The sequence below is a fragment of the Brassica napus genome, chromosome C1 (genome assembly GCF_020379485.1).
Source record: "Brassica napus cultivar Da-Ae chromosome C1, Da-Ae, whole genome shotgun sequence".
NCBI classification, from domain to species: Eukaryota; Viridiplantae; Streptophyta; class Magnoliopsida; order Brassicales; family Brassicaceae; genus Brassica; species Brassica napus.
In genome coordinates, this window is record NC_063444.1 from 37,250,609 (window position 1) to 37,270,862 (window position 20,254).

The 20,254-nt window shown below is 35.4% G+C and overlaps 3 protein-coding genes and 1 long non-coding RNA gene across 6 annotated transcripts; 2 read left to right on the top strand and 2 right to left on the bottom strand.

The window, feature by feature from the left end:
* Nucleotides 1-2,377: 2,377 nt before the first annotated feature.
* Nucleotides 2,378-3,947, top strand: LOC106378795 (protein mak16-like). The gene is made up of 5 exons (XM_048744385.1): nt 2,378-2,538; nt 2,610-2,719; nt 2,855-2,973; nt 3,087-3,184; nt 3,270-3,947. The coding sequence occupies exons 1-5, from the start codon at nt 2,477-2,479 to the stop codon at nt 3,376-3,378; spliced, it is 498 nt and encodes a 165-aa protein (XP_048600342.1). The 5' UTR covers nt 2,378-2,476; the 3' UTR covers nt 3,379-3,947.
* On the bottom strand, nt 3,482-4,078 carry LOC111201962. The gene is made up of 3 exons (XR_002654898.2): nt 3,963-4,078; nt 3,681-3,805; nt 3,482-3,590 (listed from the first exon to the last, which is right to left on the bottom strand). It is a non-coding gene; the product is annotated as an uncharacterized LOC111201962 (long non-coding RNA).
* A 1,290-nt stretch (nt 4,079-5,368) lies between these two features.
* Nucleotides 5,369-7,307, bottom strand: LOC106453742 (guanine nucleotide-binding protein subunit gamma 2). 3 transcript variants are annotated; one of them, XM_013895967.3, is made up of 4 exons: nt 6,533-7,307; nt 5,910-5,962; nt 5,767-5,811; nt 5,369-5,681 (listed from the first exon to the last, which is right to left on the bottom strand). In XM_013895967.3, the coding sequence occupies exons 1-4, from the start codon at nt 6,655-6,657 to the stop codon at nt 5,602-5,604; spliced, it is 303 nt and encodes a 100-aa protein (XP_013751421.2). In that variant the 5' UTR covers nt 6,658-7,307; the 3' UTR covers nt 5,369-5,601. The 3 variants fall into 3 exon arrangements, with proteins under 3 accessions (XP_013751421.2, XP_022550836.2, XP_013751413.1); XM_022695115.2 differs by having other exon boundaries at nt 6,538-7,284; XM_013895959.3 differs by having other exon boundaries at nt 5,369-5,686; nt 6,538-7,284.
* Nucleotides 7,308-13,043: 5,736 nt separating this feature from the next.
* Nucleotides 13,044-15,334, top strand: LOC106453733. The gene is made up of 4 exons (XM_013895950.3): nt 13,044-13,662; nt 13,778-14,412; nt 14,487-14,677; nt 14,772-15,334. The coding sequence occupies exons 1-4, from the start codon at nt 13,173-13,175 to the stop codon at nt 15,163-15,165; spliced, it is 1,710 nt and encodes a 569-aa protein (XP_013751404.2). The 5' UTR covers nt 13,044-13,172; the 3' UTR covers nt 15,166-15,334.
* Nucleotides 15,335-20,254: the final 4,920 nt, after the last annotated feature.

Below are 20,254 nucleotides of genomic sequence, written 5' to 3' on the forward strand. Positions count from 1 at the left end.
AATAATTACCTGATGTATTAAATTGGGTATCAAAAGAATTTGAGTACTAAAAGCTTTAACGAAATTTAGCTGGAATATTTTTATTAAAATTTACTTTTCTAAATGTTGTAGTGAGAAGCTTATAGGTAACCAAATCTTCTGAAATATCACATCCTTTATATATTAATTGAGAACCATTTGAAAAGATGTAATCTCAATTTTGTATTAATTAAAAAAAAAACCATTGCTTATGTGGCACATCTATATGCCTTCTAAATCTTTTTTCTAAGAATTCTAGAGCACCTAATATAAACTATAGTTTAATCTAACGTTTTCCCGTTTTTCCATAATTATATAACACTAGAGAACATTATATTAACCTAAAATATAAGAAGTGTGTATTATTTCCTTAAATAAAAGCTACAGAATTACCTAATATGATTAACATATATATGACAATTAATGATTATGAATAATAAAGATTTGATAACAATTTTTGCATCCTTCTTCATTTTTGTTTAATTTTATATTATTAAAAAAAAATAAACAATCACATTAACCATATAATAAAAAAAATTAGATTTTTTCTTATATGTTATATTTTGAATTTTTTTTAATGACTTTAAATTACAAAAATGAGGAAACCTTATATGTTATATATTTTTTTAAAAGACTTTGAAATACAAAAATGAGGACACTTTATATATTATATTTTTCTTATATGTTAGATTTTTCTTATATGTTAGATTTTTCTTATATGTTATATTTTGAATTTTTTAAAACGACTTTAAATTAAAAAAAATGTAAGTTTTCCTTAAGTATACGACTAAAAACATTAAAATGACATGAATCAATTCGATAGTTGATTTGAAAGCTTTCAAAACCATATGGAAGATAAAAGTCAAAATAATTCAACTGTAGAAACAATACTGTTCACTTTTTTCAATAATGTGTTTGATGGAAAAAATAAGGTTTTTATGTCATAATTTGCTTAATGTTCACTAGAGAACATTATATTAACATAAAATATAAGAAGTGTGTATTCTTTCCTTAAATAAAAGCTACGGAATTACCTAAATATGATTTACATATATATGACAATTAATGATTATGAATAATAAAGATTTGATAACAATTTTTGCATCCTTCTTCATTTTTGTTTAATTTTATATTATTAAAAAAATAAACAATCACATTAACCATATAACAAAAAAATATATTTTTTCTTATATGTTATATTTTGAATTTTTTAAAATGACTTTAAATTACAAAAATGAGGAAACTTTATATGTTATATTTTTTTTAGAACGACATTAAAATAAAAAAATGAGGACACCTTATATGTTATATTTTTCTTATATGTTAGACTTTTTCTTATATGTTATATTTTGAATTTTGTAAAACGATTTTAAATTACAATAATGTAAGTTTTCCTTAAGTATACGACTAAAAACATTAAAATGACATGTATCAATTCGATGATTGATTTGAAAGCTTTCAAAACCATATGGAAGATAAAAGTCAAAATAATTCAACCGAGGAACAATATTGTTCATTTTTTTCAAGAATGTGTTCGATGGAAAAAAAAAGTTTTTATGTCATAATTTGTTAAATGTCCACTAGAGAATATTATATTAACCTAAAATATAAGAAGTGTGTATTCTTTCCCTAAATAAAAGCTACAGAATTACCTAATATGATTTACATATATAAAGCAATTAATGATTATGAATAATAAAGATTTGATAACAATTTTTGCATCATTCTTCATTTTGTTTAATTTTATATTATTAAAAAATAAACAATCACATTAACCATATAATAAAAAAATTAGATTTTTTCTTATATGTTATATTTTGAATTTCTTAAAATGACTTTAAATTACCAAAATGAGGAAACCTTATATGTTATATATATTTTTTAAAACGACTTTAAAATACAAAAATGAGGACACCTTATATGTTATATTTTTCTTATATGTTAGATTTTTTTTAATATGTTATATTTTGAATTTTTTGAAACGACTCTAAATTACAAAAATGTAAGTTTTCCTTAAGTATACGACTAAAAACATTAAAATGACATATATCAATTCGATGGTTGATTTGAAAGTTTTCAAAATCATATGGAAGATAAAAGTCAAAATAATTCAACTGTGAAAACAATACTGTTCACTTTTTCCAAGAATGTGTTCGATGGAAAAAATAAATTTTTTATATCATAATTTGTTTAATGTTCAATCCGATCAACCCATGATATATTAATTATAGTTTTGTTCCATAATTTTTAATAAAAAGTTGATCCGATCTTTCGGAAAGAAATTATATAATAACAACAAAAAATAGTGTATACGTATAAATAAAATGATCAAATATATAAAAGAAATTATCGATAATATATACTTCTTTCACTTCCAATCCGGACTCTTCCTGCCGCTAATCGCCGCCTACCTTCACAGCTTCTCATAAACCTGGTTTCGTCTTCTTCACTGTGAAAGATGCAGAACGATGAGGCTATATGGCACGATATCAGATACATACACTGCTGTTATATGGCCAAGTATGTCTATTTTTCTCTCCTCACTCTTTTGTCTGTCTCAGATTTTGTCTGAAATTTGGTTTTACTTGTAGAATCGAAACCGGAATCTTCTGCAGAAACCCTTATAATGTAACTGGTATCTGCAGTCGAAGCTCTTGTCCCCTTGCCAACATTCGCTATGCCACCATCCGTGACCACGATGGTATGTAGTTTTGTTTGTGCTTAATTAGAATTTTCCCTTGAGAACATACATGTGGAAATATGGTTTCTTTTGAAATCCATTGTTGTGATTTAGTTACAAAGCATTCTCTGTTTTGTTGTTGTTGCTGTTACTTAGGAGTGTTTTATTTGTATATGAAGACTATAGAGAGAGCTCACACGCCAAAGCACTTGTGGGAGAGAATTAAGCTGCCTAGAAACTATGAGAAGGCACTTGAACTCATTGATAAGCACTTGGTGAGAGCCTTAGAGATTGATCGCTCCCTCTTCCTCTTCATCTTCCTCTTCCTCTTCTTCTTCTTCCACTTTCAGTTATGCGGATCTATTAAGATCATCATCTTCCGTTTCAGTTGTATTGGCCCGAGATGTTGCAGCACATGGTTAAACAAAGACTAACCAAATTGAATCAAATGCGCATTCGAATGAGAATACTTGCTCTCAAAACAAGGTCAACTTATTTTGTGTGTTCGATATGTTATTTGATTCACACAATATGTCTTAATTTTTTTTGTTTTTGTTTTTTGGAATCAAAGGGAGAAGATAATGTCAATGCCTAGCCTCATACTCATTCAAAGCAGACAGAGAAAGAGTACTCTGATTCAATCGAACAGTTTGCTTGAATATGCTAATCATGGTTCTTGATGCAAAAAGGTAATTCAAGAACATCATAGTATAAACAATCTTTCATAAAAGGGAAAAAAAAGACATCTCAGCATATTAGCCTTTACTAGAACAAATACAAAATCAAAGGCCTTAAAATTTTGCATTCTCTAGTTAACTTAAAAAGAATCAGCACTTCAACTTTCTTCTCAAAGATTCAGGCTTTGCCTCGTATCTCCATCTTCTTGCTCGACCTATAAGACATACAAATATGTAAGAAAGTACTACTGAAAATTGTAGACACAAAAGTATGCACAACTTAAAGCCAACTTTTGGAATCTCACCTCAACAACAACTACTCTTGGTTTCTTCTTAGACTTTCCATTATCAACAGACTTCCTTAAAGCTCTTCCTTTTCTGTGAATCACAACTTGCTCCGCAGCGTCATCACCATCCTCATCTTCCGAGCCTGTACAGAGTTCATGATTAAAATAACCATTATAAACCAAACGAAGCTAATATATTGTAGTGATGGTAGTTCAAACCTATGCCAGCAGATTCATAATGTCTCACTATTTAACAAGTTAAAAAAAAAAAAACCTTTATGAAAAGAGATGAATTTTTACCATGATCGTCAAGGTGAGACTCCTTAAATAGGAAGCCATAATAATCTTCCATATCTTCTTCTTCTTCTTCCTCCTCGAGTTCACCATAGCCTTCAACATATTCAATCCCTGCCTCCTGAGATTCAGTTTAATGAACAAATATCAGTACAACAAAGCTGCATCTATGTTTGATGGACTGCTTAGACAGAGAAAAACAAGAGCACCTCCTTCTCCTCTTCTTCTTCTTCTTCTTCTTCTTCTTCAGCTTGAACATTATTTTCAAGGTAATTGAGTATGTCAGGGTAGTACTCACCATTGTTCAAACGTTCTAACAACTCGGTTTCAATGGCCTATTAATACGGATGTTAATATGGGCTCAACCTAACAGGGTTAGCCAAACTCATTTATATCCCTAACCCTCATTTTTTAAACATGGTTTAAACAGGGTTGGTCCTATAGGACCAGAGTTTAAATTCTAACCCTTTTATGTTGATTCACACAACTATTATACAATATTTAATAATGTTTTTCACCAAAAAAACTTGAAGTCGAGTTTTCTCGCCAAAAACTAAACAACGAAATTTTCCGTCGAAACCGCAAAATCGAGTTTTCAACCAAAACAACAAAATCGAGTTTTCCCTCCAAAAACGTAAAATCAAGTTTTTCGTCAAAACTTCAAAATCGAGTTTTCCCGCCAAAAAATCAAAATCGAGTTTTTCGCCAAAACCTCAAAATCGAGTTTTCCCGTGAAAACGTAAAATTAAGTTTTCTGGAAAACCCGTAAAACTCGATTTTGCGGTTTTGGCGGGAAAACTCGATTTGCCGGTTTCGGCGGAAAAACTCGATTTTGCAGTTTTGGCAGAAAAACTTGATTTTGCCGGTTTCGGCAGAAAACTTGATTTTGCTGTTTCGGCGGGAAAACGCAATTTTACAATTTTGGCGAGAAAACTCGATTTGTCGGTTTTGACGGAAAAACTCGATTTTGCGGTTTTTGCAGGAAAACTCGATTTTGCGGTTTTGGCGGGAAAACTTGATTTTGTGGTTTTGGTGGAAAAGCTCAAATTAGGTTTTGGCGGAAAAAAACACAATTTTTGTTTTTGACGGAAAAACTTTATTCTTAGTTGTGGAGCAAAAACTCGATTTTGCTATTTTGGCAGGAAATTTTTTGATTTTGATGCTCAACAAATTGGAGGAAAGAATCATATCTTATCTTAATTTTTCTAGTTTTATCTTTAAAATTTAAGAACAAAAATAAACGAAATATTATTTTCAATTAAGTAAGGTAAACCTGATACCAGCCCTAACCCTTGAATATAATTGGATTAAAATAAGGCTGAGTTAAAATAAGAATGGGCTTATAATAAACAAAAGAGAGTTGGACCTAACCGTGGAGTTAACATCCCTGAGTATTATGACACACTGTCTCAGAAAAGAAAAAGAATATTGCCTTTTTTTCAGACTTTGTCACTGTGGTTCTTTGTAAATTCAAGACACACTGATCAATATATCAACAGATTTTTTCTGCACAAATGATTTTTTTTTCTTTCTTTTTTGCCAATTACATCAATTAAACCGCCGGGTGATGAAAAACAATACCGCAAACTCTTGTAAGAAGACATGGAGATAAAGGTAACGACGTAGGAGTAGGAGGAAATGAAGATTAGAGAATGAAGCATCCACATCGTTTTGCTTCTTTCGGACGTTCGAACCATTGATCCCATGTCGCGTTCACTGGCCCTACTGTTCTGCAAGTAGTAACCAAATCAGAACAAATCATCTAATAATAGTCTATAGAAAAAATGAAGGAAAAGAGGCAAAAATTTACAGGGGAAGAAGCGGATCTGGTTTGCTGTCAACACTGTGTAAGAACCTGCATATCCATTCGACAAAAATGAGTCAAAGGTAATGGAACGAGAGATTATTCATTAACAAACAGGATAGTAGATAATGCAGAAATTCGTTCTGTACTCTTTGCAAGAAGCTGAGGCTTTGTCCATCTTTTCAAGCTGCTCCAGCTCTTCCTGAATATAATAAAGAATGGAACAAGAGTTATGTATACCTTGTAAACATTTATAGGTGGACAAGAGCCTTAAACCCCAAAGGATCAAGGATATTACCAAACCTAAATCAAAGACTGTGCTTCTACACTACATTTCCTAAAGTGAGAGAGATTGCTCATTATCTAAGGCCCATCTTCTTTCTACTATCTCCAAGCTAAAAAGAAGAAGAGTTTGCTTTAAAAGCCTGAGATATCAATCAAGCCTTTTGGGAATCTAAGATGCAATTGTTGCAAAAGACTGAAGAGAAGACAGTACTAACTAACTCATAGAAAGTAAATCCCAATAATACCAAACTGCTAATAAAATCAATGCTTATTTATCTTCACCCACTCATAGAATCTCAACGAGACACCCTTAATCAGATCAGCACATTTGCTATATTGCTTCCCAATTCCAAAAACTAAAAGTTTCAAACTTTCAAATGATCAGCCATTGGAAAGAGCACAATACGATAAAATATCAGACAGGGTATAACAATACCTCTTACAAGGGTCTCTTTAATTTAAGAGAGGAGATGTGAGTCATACATACATTACCTCTAAGAAGCGAGCTTCTTGTTGGAGCCTATTGAGTTGGGCATGGATCCTGTGTTTGCCTCTTGTATCAACGACCCGCTCCGATAGCTGACCCGACGAATTCGAGCTACCCACTTCCATTCGAATTGGTTGAGATAATCCAATGACAGAGAAGAAGAAGAAAGACAATTTTTTTCCAAAATGGGCTGCAACAACTTTTACTCAAAACGACGAAAAGTTACTCATCATAAACCTTGACAAAAACCCCACCATTGATTGTTACTACTACTGGTTGGACCCAAAATTACAAAGCTTGAGAAACAATCAGATCTCAAGGAATACACAAAGAGAAAGAGTAGATGGAATTCAATAGAATAGTTAAAAAAAAAAAAAAAAATTCAACTACTAATAGTTGGGCTAGACTTCGAAAAGAGCTTTTCCGATGATCGAAAGGTTTTTTTGAGTTTTTTTTTTAAAAAGAGGAAAGGCGACGGAAAGAAGAAGAAAAGGTAAATGATTATCTTTTTTTGTCTCAGAAAAATTTAGATATCATATCATACACCGATTCGGTGCTTTATGGGCCTGTTTGTGGCCCAATGAAGTGTAAATATTGATAGCGTCACAACTCTTTACGGTAATTTTTCACCAATTCAATATTTGTCTTGGACTTTCTAAGTATTTAAGTAGAATATTTACCATTCGACTGAATTATTATAGCCTGAATTATTTTCTTCAACTCTGTTTTTTTGTTGTTGCTTGTTTTAGAGTTGAACACTTTGCTTTTTCTTTAGCAATGAGCTACTTTAGTTTGACCTCGCGTGCACCAAAACTAGCGCGTAGGGGAAGGAGTAAACTGTAGGGTATGTGTGACTAGTTCTGGTCAAAGTTTGACCATGTACGCCAAACCTTGAATCTAGTCTTTACCCAAATAGATGGACCCCAACCCAACCTCTGACTGCCACGTGATTGACCCCACGTCTTCTTTCTCTTTCACTTTAGCGTTGCCTTATGTTCGGAATGACCCAATAAGGGCTATAACTTTCAACATTAGCCCATTTTAAGATTCTACTACCTCAATAGTTCCATCAGCCTAAAGAGACGCAAGACGCAAGTGGTAAGGGGTGTGGAAGAATGTAACCAAGTAAAACGAAAAATGCACAACCCTCTTTTTTTTTTTTTTTTTGTAAAAATGCAAAGATATTATTACCAATTTTTCGTTTTTGACAGAAATACAGAAATAACAAGAAACAAAAAACGAAAAAGAAAATCTAAACACAGACTCGATTTAGTTACAACAGGTTAGGCATACTCAACAACCACCAGCGCTGTCCCAAGACTCAACCCAGTCCTCATCATCCGCTTGCCGCAAAAAGATGAACCAAGTTTAACCAAGAGTCGGAACCCTCTTTGCATTTACAGTTTATATAAGATTAACATTTTGTCCTGTTTTCACTAGATGTTTGTGTAAGCTACATGTATCTTTACATGATATTTCTCAAGCACTCAAGTGGATATGGTTATATATGGCACACATGCTTGCTGAGGTTTATAATTTAGATTCTTTGTAAACTTGCACCAGTTTGATATAATTGGCATGGAACATTCAGATGCTTTGAGTTGTATTTAATAGTCATTTGTTTGCATTATGGATTATTGTCGCAATAAAAATTTTGAGACCAATCCAAGGAGAAAAGTGCAAAATTATAAAGTGTTAGATAAATTGTAGTACTCTAAAAGAAAAATGATTTAAAATGTAACAAGAAAAAACATCTAAGTACAAACTCCATTTCTACGTGTCAAAAGAAGAATAAAAAGTCTATATATATATATATATATATATATATATATATATATATATATATATATATGTATATGTAATCATGTTTTCTTTCTCCTGGTTTGAGACACATCAGCATCCACATCAGAAAGTCGAGTTTTATGGGTGTGACACGTGTCTTTCTTTTTTAAAAAATTGTTTCTTTCACTTAGATATATATTTAAAAGGAAGAAAAACAAGCCATATATGCTTTTGGATGTGATAAACAATGTTTTGATCACATAAAATCGACACTTTTCTAAAATGCTTTGTTTTCTGTTTTTGCTTATTGCAGGTTGCTTGATTTGCACCAAACTTTGGAAACAAAAAGAGCACACATGTGCCTTGAAGCCTTGGACGACAATCTAACAACGATTTTTGTTAAAAGGTTACTTCAAAGAGATATTATGCGTTCTGATATACACAACTCAAGGTTTTCACTTTTGATATAAATCAATAATTCAGGAATGATCTATCTATCAAGTAAGGAATTTTAATGGAACAATTGTTTTCTTTCTACAAATAATGGAAGGGAAAATAAATAGAAGTCATCAAAGCAATGAAAAGTAGATTTTTATTGGGAGTGGTTATATTCATTTTTATAACTTGGGATAGTAGTCACACATGCGTGACATGACCCAACTTTTGAATTTGGATGTTAATTCAACAAAAAAAAGAAAGAAACATTAATATAAGGGACTGTAGTACATTCAAGGCTAGCATGAGCTTGTGGCCTTAATTAGAGTCGTCAACAGCAGCAACGAAAACTAAATTTTTTTAAGAGAAACTAGGACTCCTGTCAAATAACTTTAGGCTATTTAGCTCTTTACCAATTATCACTATTCAGACCACTGTGTATTTTTATCTGTGACACTGCTGCTCCTACATATATTATAACGCACTCTACAATTGTATATAGGCAAAACCCAACACTAAGATTTGCTAAGATCTTATCTTCTATCCTAATATCTCTTTCCCATGTCAAATCATCGTGAGTTTTCTCTCTTGACTTTCCTAATTGTTACAAACTTTTTCAAAATTCAAAATCAATAGCTTTCTTTCTCTTTCATCTTTCCTTTGCAAGAATATTTCTCTTTCTCGTCTAGAAACGATTTGTTCTTGAAAATTTCCAAAACTTGTTTTTTTGGGAAACTTGTAAATGGAGAACAACGATGGGCAATCACCAACATGTCTAATATTGAAGAGAATTTTCGCTATTGTAGAAGAACCAGTTAGGATTACACCATAGCGTAAAACATGTGGGACTCGGAAGATTGATGAAGTTTTTTTCTATGTTGCAATTATCTTTTGGATGTGATAGATAGAAATAGAAACAAAACCTCATAGAACAGTTTCTATTGATGACAACCACAACCTCGTATCCAAGACTAGCTCGACAAAAGAGAGCCTTCTTGAAGACATCTCGCTTACTGGCCAATTTATGGATCATCATCAAAAACTATCAAGTGAGACCAAGTTCTGATAAAAGTTGAATTGAATTTTGCTTTTGTCTCTGAGAAGTTAGTAGATCTCAGGCTTCTTACTATGCATCTTGGATCCAGGGAACACGACTTTGAGTCTTTTATATCTCATAAAAAAGAAGATGAAAGAAACTTTTGGTAATGATGATGATGATAATTTGTCTGAGAAGGTATTGGAGTTGGATCCAGGGAACACGACTTTGAGAACATATATTTAGCCGTGTAAATAATATTATATCAATTAGTTTTGTACCCACATAGGTGTTCGAAAAACTATTTTTCAATTTGAATAAAAAATTTACCTAGTTTGACAGCATATTAGACATGAAATATAGTTGAGTTAGCCGGAAACATAATTTCTTAACTTATTATTTTTATAATGTTTACATCAACAAAGTTTAGTATTTGGTTAATAAATCTAATAGATGTGCAACATATTTATTAGCCGGCTAGACTATTTTTTTACTTAAAATGCCATATTTTGTGCCCACATAAGTGTTCGAAAAACTATTTTTCAATTTGAATAAAAAAAGTTTACCTAGTTTGACAACATATTAGACAGGAAATATAGTTGAGTTAGGTGGAAACAAAATTTCTTAACTTATTATTTTTATAATGTTTACATCAACAAAGTTTTAGTATCTGGTTAAAAAATCTAATATATGTGCAACACATATTTGTTAGTCGGCTAAACTATTTTTTTTAACTTAGAATGCCATCTTTTGTGCCCACATAGGTGTTCGAAAACATCAAAATACAGCTTTTCACCATTTCTGATTCCTAAAAACAGTTACCCGGCTAAATTAAAATTTTCTTGTATAATTTGTTATTTAACCATTAATAAATTTTGTTAGCTAGCTAATTATCATATTATCATATATCTATTTGTGAGGGTTATGAGACCTAATCTCTAACTTTAATTGAAACCCTTGGGTTCTGCAGGTGGAATGAGAGGTGTTGTCTAGACGCGTTGTCTTGATCGTTGAGTAACCCGAGGAATCTCCAAGATGTAAAAAAAATGAACGACAATGAAGTTCAAGAGATAAAATGCTTCATTTTGTTTGAGAATTTATTGGTGATTGGTATAAGTGCTTTTCCTCATTTAAACTCGATCACCCATAGAGAATCATCACCATGACTTAACAACGAAGCCCGCTCAAATCTGAGTAGCAGCGGCGGAGATCTTCCTTCTCTATGCATGTTGCGTTGAGCTTCCGGTGAGACATATTAACCGAACAGAATTCAGAACCCCATTTTCTTTAATTAATTCTATAGATAGAAAAGAGTATAAAAAAAGATACACAACAATCTATGGAATAAGATCTACTCCAAACAAAGGAAATTTTATTACCCATATGAAACAAGATGATTCAGATGAAGAACAAAATATATTTTACAAACTGATAGGAGATCAGAGTAAAAGAAAAAAACAATGCTTTCACTTTCTGAAAAATACATAGAATTGAGAGAAAGAAAACATGTCTAATTCCTTTTCACTCGTTGACGACAAAATAATGAGAGAAACCCCAAATTTAATTTAACACATATCTTTACAAATCTTTTTATTATCCTTTTAATTTATTTCCAAATCTTTTGCAAATCTAAAGAAATTGTGTATGCCAGCTAGTTATTTTATGTACCCTACCACAGAAAAGTCGATTGAATAATCACTAAGGACACTATCGTCATTAAACTCCATCCACCAACCTTATGTTTTACTGTTTTTGGTAGATACTTAATTTCACACTCTTCCTTTGTTTTCTACCAAATTAGCTCTTTTTTAATACTACGGAAATCAAAGTGGATCCCAAACATTTTAACCCGAAATACTACGAAAATTAAAGTGGATCCCAAACATTTTATGTTTATTGGATCAAAACCGGCCCTGGGAGAAAGCAGGGTGAAGCACCAGCTTTCAGCTTTTTTTAAATAAATAAAATATTAGTTTTTTTAATAAAGTTCTCACTAGTTCAACATGTATTGTAAATTAAATTTCCATTAAAAACCCTAACCTGTAAGCAAAGACGCTTCTTTCTCTTCTCCGTTCCCTCACCTTTATCTTTCACGGAGATAGAGATCTGATGAAGCTTTTTGTTTATATTTCAACCGGCTTCGGGTTTCTCCGACCGGTTCTCTGTTTCTGGAGACGCACCTTCTTATAGGTGGTCTGCCGGCTCTGCCTCCGGCGTTCTTGCTTTCTCCTTTGGTGATGGACGTCCGGTTTTTGTCTCCGCGTCACGCCTCTTCAGTGTTGACGGCGGTTCTTCACCGGGGTTCTCTCGGTTTTTATGATTGGCGTTTCCCGCAGCTTCATTGCTCAATCGTCTCTCCTCTCTCGCTTCTGATCGATCCCTCTCCCCTTGATTAGGGTCGATTCATATTCGAGCTTCTTCATATCTATAAAGATGTCTGGTGTTCGCGCAGGTAGATCGAAGGTGTAGGTTGAATTGAAGATGATTGATTCTTGTTTTGAAGCGTTAATCGGGTATGGGACTCAGATCGTTGAAAAGATTGCTCTGTTTGAGTGATTCTTCATCACCTTCTCCGCTGACGGCGGAGCTCCCGTCGTATCTCCTCTTTTCCTCCAGGGGAAGCAAGTTGCGTCTCGGCCTGACGCGTGTCCATTGATCGCTGAGCGATCGAACACGTGGTGGTGATTTGTCAGCTTGCGTTTCTTCTACGGTTTTTCTCTTTGGGCTTTCGGCCCAAAGTCGTTTGTATAGTGTCAGCCTTTTTTTTGGACCTTATGTTTTATAGTTTATTGGGCTTTGTCCATTTTGGACATTGACTCTTTAATAAATACCCGTTGACAAAAAAAAAATTAAATTAAATTTCCATTCATGGATTCGGTCTATGCAACTATACTACTCCTTTTTATTTATTTTTAAAAATTATTTCAGACCAATTTTTTTTAAAAGCTTCTGGCCCAAATCATTTTTTACAAGTTTCAGGGCGGGTCTAATTAGGTAAAAATGTAAAATTCCAAAAAGAGCGAGGGGGTGGAAGAAAGGTAATGAAATATTGTTGGGACAAATTTAAAAAAAGAGCAAAAATACACGAAACCAAACCAAGTGTATTATTTTATTCCGATTAACGGTTACATAAGTGCCACGTGTTACGGCATAGGTCGGCCACACGCACACCAAAAAAAAAGAGGTCGGCCACAGAGAAGTACTTCCCTTCCTAAACACGTAAAAAATTACCACTTTACCACTCAAACCACGTGAAAGCAGAACCAATCGTTTCTATCAAAAAGCAAGTGAACTTCAAAAAAGAGTTCGAGTGTTGTTTACAAAGCTTCTTCTTTCTTCTACTTACTTTCCTAAACACCCGCTAATTTCGAAACCTCGAAAACAAAAATGGCTTCGCGTCTTGGAGTCTCCCTACGCGCCGCCTTGACGGCATCTCACGCCCCGCACTTCGACGACGGAACACGCCGTCACTCCTCGTCAATTTTCACGGCGCCATTCCCGAACCGGAGAAATCGAATCGGATCGAGGACGCTTAGGGTTTCGAATGACGGACCCGAATCGTACCTCGACATGTGGAAAAACGCCGTCGATCGCGAGAAGAAGGAGAAGGCCTTCGAGAAAATAGCCGAGAATGTAGCTTCCGATGGCGATAAAGGAGATTTAAACAAGAAGAGCGACGAATTCCAGAAGATCTTGGAAGTCTCCGTCGAGGAGAGAGATCGGATTCAGCGGATGCAGGTCGTGGATCGCGCCGCCGCGGCTATCTCGGCCGCGAAAGCCATTCTCGCCTCTAACAATTCAGGCGACGGCAAAGATGGGTTTCAAGAGGAGGATGGAATCGAAGTCGAGGAGACTCAGAACAACGCTAAGTCCAAAGGTACGATATGATCTTCACTATCACTTGATTGTTATATGTGGTGAGATTAATGTTGTAGCAGAGCCACTTCACTTGATTAAGTAATTGAGTTCTTACAATCATTCTCTTAAACCAGGGATGTGGAGCAGAACAGTGTATGTCCCTCGGTCTGAAACTTCTGGTTCCGAGACACCAGGACCTGACTTTTGGTCGTGGACACCTCCTGGAGATAGTGAGATGAGTTCCGATGCGAGTATGGACTTGCAACCTAAGCCTTCTGAGTTTCCAACCTTGTCAAATCCTGTACTGGAGAAAGAACCTTCGTCGGATTCTCTTTCCATACCTTACGAGAGCATGCTCTCCACCGAAAGACATAGCTTTGTTATCCCTCCTTTTGAGTCTTTGATCGAGGTTAAAAAAGAGACAGAGACAAAGCCCACGTCGTCGGAACATGACCTTAATGCCGTATCTTCAGCAAATGCGGAAGAAGCGGCTCGTGTTCTTGATGGTTTGGATGATTCTGCGTCATCTGGAGTTAGCCAAGAGGGATTGAAGTGGTGGAAGCAAACGGGTGTTGAGAAAAGGCCTGATGGTGTGGTTTGCAGGTGGACTATGATACGTGGTGTTACTGCTGATGGTGTTGTCGAGTGGCAGGACAAGTATTGGGAGGCTTCTGATGACTTTGGGTTTAAGGAACTTGGTTCTGAGAAATCAGGACGTGATGCTGCTGGAAACGTGTGGCGTGAGTTCTGGAGAGAGGCGATGATGCAGGTCAGTGAAACTGAGCTATACTTGCACGTAGTGTAGATTATTTTGGAGATTTTATTTTGAATTGTCAATTACAGGAGAACGGTGTTGTGCATATGGAGAAAACTGCAGACAAATGGGGAAAGAGTGGACAAGGTGATGAATGGCAAGAGAAGTGGTTTGAGCATTACGATGCTACCGGAAAATCAGAAAAATGGGCTCACAAATGGTGCAGCCTTGACCGTAACACACCACTTGATGTTGGCCACGCTCATGTCTGGCATGAGAGGTACTCTTTTTCACATAACAACATAGTCCAAGCCCTTTATAACACAAAATGTCGAATGTTTATAAATCTATCTTGATTGGTTTTGAAACATCAGGTGGGGAGAGAAGTATGACGGGCAAGGCGGAAGCACCAAGTACACAGACAAGTGGGCGGAGAGGTGGGTAGGGGATGGTTGGGACAAGTGGGGAGACAAATGGGACGAGAACTTTAACCCGAGCGCTCAAGGAGTGAAGCAAGGTGAGACTTGGTGGGAAGGGAAGCACGGTGACCGGTGGAACCGGAGCTGGGGTGAAGGACATAACGGTTCGGGTTGGGTACACAAATACGGGAAAAGCAGTAGTGGTGAACACTGGGACACACATGTGCAACAAGAGACTTGGTATGAGAGGTTCCCTCACTTTGGTTTCTTCCACTGTTTTGACAACTCTGTTCAGCTCCGAGCTGTTCGGAAGCCTTCTGATTCAGAAAATGATGGAGAAAAGCAATAATTTAAATAAATAGAGCATTTGGTACATTGAGCACTACTTGCTCTCTGATGAATTTACTCGTTGCCTTGTGTTTAATAGGTGTTTCTTAAGTTTATGTGCGGTGAGGTAGTGTCACATAATGTTGTCAAAAATGTAGTGTTATATAAATAAATTATTGATTACTTGTCTTTTTTTCTTGCTTTAAATCTTTCTTTTAAAATTCGTTTTAAAGGTATGTAGTGTTAAATCTTTGTTTATCTACTGTATTTTTCTGTTTGAGGTTTTTTCTTCTGTCATGTTTTCCCTTTCTATTCATATTATGCAGCTAGTAACGTGTGATTTAGATAGTCGATACAGAGGCTGATGAGCCAGCAGTTTTGAAGAGATATTTGGGCTTTTCCATAAGAAAATTAATTAACAAAGAAAACGTAGCATACAATGTTGATCTATGTAAAGAAAGTGCCAAAAGAAAAAACTTTAGTTTCTATTTGATACATCCTAAATTGAAGGATCACTTTAGTTGGGTGTTGGATATGATCCGAGAAGGTAAATAGCATTTCTGGAACTGAGATGGATTGAAAAGATCGTCAAGAGATGTGAAATGGTTTTTGATATACCCACGATTTAAAGTTAACCACCTAAGAAAGAATGTAGTGCATTGGCTAACCACCAAACAACACACAAAGATGAATTGGATGACCACCAAATCAACAAGCCGATTCACACCAATAAACTAGCTAAAGAACTCTCTCTCTCTCACTCAGAGAAAAGAAGGAAACAAAAATAAACTCAAACTTAGACTGATTTTATTCATATAATGAGACTACATATATATATAGTACTTGTGGTCAAAGAAAGACATAAAGAAATGTGGAAAAACACATCTAGAAAATAACAAAGATTGACTAGAAAATAATAAAGGAGTCAAAGACTCAGTTTTCCGTGCAGATTGGTCAAGGATGACCGTTCGGCTACTGTCCATGTTCATCCAAACCAGATGGGTGCACGGCGGTAGGGAGAAGGACACACGCGGGACTGTCCGGATGGTCCGCCGGGTGAGAATGCATGTCCGTCTTTGGGGTCTTCACGACCCAAGCTAATTCTGGTTCGACTATTGTTCTTAGAATGTCGAGATGGTCGGGAAAGAGGAGCTCTGGTATGGTCAGTTCGGTCGTCTGGTCGTGGTTCCAGCCAAAACTCCATTCCGGACGTACGCGGGTTGATCCGGTACACGGCTCAGTTAGTCTGATTGGTACGCTAAGATGAACGAACCTCGATTGAATTGTTCAGAACGTCCTAATCTCCATGCTGAGCTGGTTCCATGTATTGATCCATGGACTAGGGCGCATCATTCCCTCCCTCTTCAAAAATATTTGTCCTCAAATCTTGAACATTAAAAGGAAAATGATTATAAGCAAAGGAATCATAATCAGAACATTGCTCACCTTGAGTTTGGTCCCGTTTTTGAATGGAAGAAGATTTTTCATGGTTTGCTTGATGACCACTGTTTTGTTCTTCATTTGGACCTTCCTGTATTGACACAAAGCTTCCAAGACCAAGGTCATATGCACCAATATCAAGAGCATTCAAAGGACCAGAAAATTCATTCTTGTTCAATACGTTTTTAGAATCTTTTTCAAACTGAGAAATCAATTCAAAACTACTTGGATTCTCCGGTTGTAAAATGGTTAATTGCAGGAAAGATTCATCAGGAATTGATTCAGATTGAGAAGAAAATATGTTCTTATGTTCACAAGATTTCAAACCTGCCATTGGCTCATGTGCATAGTCATCGAAAATTGGCAATAGGTCTGGAAATTCTTCCTTTTCTGGCTCGGTTCTCAACTTTGTCATTCTCCAAAGTCACCAACGGTTTCTGGTTTTGGCACTTGTTAGCATAATGACCGATCCTATGACATTTGAAGCACCTGGTAGAATGAGTTTTGCTTGTGGTTTTCACAGCTTTACTTTTATCAAAAGAAAACACATTAGTTTTCAAATCAGAATATGGAAGAGAAGAAAAATTACATTGCTGTTTTGGTGCAGAAGAAGTGTTGGTGTTTCCCTTCTTTTAGAGTTTCTGAATAGCATAGCAAAAATTGCTTTATGCAACATCTTCTCCAAACTGGCATAAGTCTGAAGCTCGTTTCGATCAAGCATATCACAGTTGCTTCTCTTGGCTTTGGTAAAGGGACGATCACCATTTCTGACCATCTTCTCATCATCATCTAACACGTGTTGGCTCTTCCTTTGGTTTCTTTGTTTCTGCACAGAATCAAACTCATTAGAAGCAAATTGTTTCTTATCTCCAAAAATTAATTGCTCTTTTTCAAACACGGTTTTAAAAGGATAAAAACGTCTTGTTGTGGTTTTGAAGCCTGATTTGATTTCTTGTGAAGTCTAAACATCCTGAAAAACACTTAACAAAAGAGTTAGCAGATAAAAATCTTCACACTCTCAAAGTGTTTAGCTCATGATTTTTAGGTGATCGCTCAGAGTTCTTTTCATTGGTTCAAAGGATGATAGGCTGTCCAAAATCAGCAATCAAAAACCAAAACAACCTTTTATAGGTAAAAGAAAAGAGAAAGAAATATGAAGAGATTTTTATATGGATCCGCCTTAACTGTCCTAAGGCTGAGTTTCTCTTCAGCCAGTAGGATTTCTCTTCCACCACTCCCCCTGGATTTCTCTTCATAAGTGATTCAAGCCAAAAATGTTTTTTTTTATAAACGGCGATCACAAGGGAGTAAAGGTACAACCCGGATCCAACAAGAAATAATAAAAGAAATTTGTGAAGAGATGATAAGATGAAAAGATGAAATGAAACAAACCAGCCAAAGTGGCTTTGATACCACTTGATACGCCCTAAATTGAAGGATCACTTTAGCTGGGTGTTGGATATGATCCGAGAAGACAAATGGCACTTCTGGAACTGAGATGAATTGAAAGGATCGTCAAGAGATGCGGAATGACTCTTGATATACCCACGATCTAAGGCTAACCACCTAAGAAAGAATGTAATGCGTTGGCTAACCACCAAACAACACACAAATATGAATTGGTTGACCACCAAATCAACAAGCCGGTTCACACCAATGAATTAGCTAAAGAACTCTCTCTCTCTCACTCAGAGAAAAGAAAACGAAAATAAACTCAAACTTAGACTGATTTTATTCATAGAATGAGACTACATATATATAGTACTTGTGGTCAAAGAAAGACATAAAGAAATGCGGAAAAACACATCTAGGAAATAACAAAGATTGACTCGTAAATAATAAAGGAGTCAAAGACTCAGTCTTCCGTGCAGATTGGTCAAGGATGACCCTTCAGCTACTGTCCAGGTTCATCCAAACCAGATAGGTGCACGGCGGTAAGGAGATGGACACACGCGGGACTGTCCGGATGGGCTGCCGGGTGAGAATGCATGTCTGTCTTGGGTTCTTCACGACCCAAGCTAAGTTTGGCTCGACTATTGTCCTTATAATGTCGAGATGGTCAGGAAAGACGAGCTCTGGTACGGTCAATTTGGTCGTCTGGTTGTGGTTCCAGCCGAAACTCCATTCCGGACGTACGCGGGTTGATCCGGTACACGGCTCGGTTAGTCTGATTGGTACGTTCGGATGGGCGAACCTCGGTTGAATTTTTCAGAACGTCCTGATCTCCATGCTGAGCTGGTTCCATGGACTGATCCATGGACTGGGGCGCATCACCATTGGTATATAAAGTTATCGCATAAAAAAATGTATTGTATGATTTTGCTTTTTCTGCACTTTTGATCTTTTTAGTTAGACATAAAATCCAGAACTCGAAATATGTACAGGACCTGAACCGAAAAATCTGATCCGCTATTTGATCAAAAATTTAAAATACCCGCACGAGCCTTGTAGGATTGCACGAAATATATTTGAATCCAACGTGTTATTGACCGAACCAGAAGGGATAATCTAAAAACTCCAAAATTAATATTCAATAAAAATATTAATTTTACAGAAATGTTATTGATCCAAAATTAATAGTCAATAAAAATATTAATTATTGACCGAACCCAAAGGGATAATCTAAAAACTCTAAAAACATATCCGAATCCAACGTGTTATTGATCCAAAATATTAATACGTATATGAGAAATTGTCATATATAGCCCTAAACCAAGTTTTTCTTCCAAATATAGACTCCATTGCCCAATTTGACAGAAATTTTTCATTTAACGATAGAAAATTACCAGGTTATCCATAATCTTAATTTAATCTAAATTATTAAATAATAAAAGAAAAACATTTTAAAAACTTTTCGTAAGTTTTGCCGTCGTCTCCGTATTGCCGTCCGTCGTCTCTGCGCCTTTGTATCGTCGTCAGTTGTTGTCTGTGCCTTTGCGTCGTCCTCGATCCGTCGCCGTCTGTGCCCATGCATCGTCCTCGATCCGTTGTCGTATGCGCCTCTGCATCGTCCTCGATCCGTCGTCGTCTTTGTATCTCATTATCTCGTGTCTCCGATCTGATCAAGGTATCATCATTTCATGTTCATTATAAATTGATTATATGTTGTTGTGATTGGATTTTCTAGTTGTTTTGAAACTTAAGATTGGATTGTCGCAATCTTCACCTTCTAGACTCACAAATTTACTTAAATGTCTATTTGATTGGATTTTCTAGTTGTTTTGAAACTTAAGATTTGATTGTCGTCATCTTCACCTTCTAGACTCACAAGTTTACTTAAATGTCTCTGCAATTGGATTTTCTAGTTGTTTTGAAACTTAAGATTGGATTGTCGTCATTTTCACAGTCTAGACTCACAACTTTACTTAAATGTCTCTCTGGTTGGTATTTTTGAGATTTGCTTGTGATTTTTTAACAGATTTTTTTAACTATGGCTGAAGTTTTTTGTGTTTGTGGACAATGGAGCTCAAAAGAATCTTTCCATTGGGAGTTTAATGTTGATAAGAATAGGAATGCATCTTTTATTTACATAGACGAAGATCTTCAGTATGAAGATTTGATGAAGATGGTTTCCAAAAATTTTGGTTTTAAAGAGGAAGAAATAAGTTTGAGTTATAGGATTTTAGTGGACTTGAAACGTATTGTTAAGGTTTCCCCCACCCCCCCCCCCC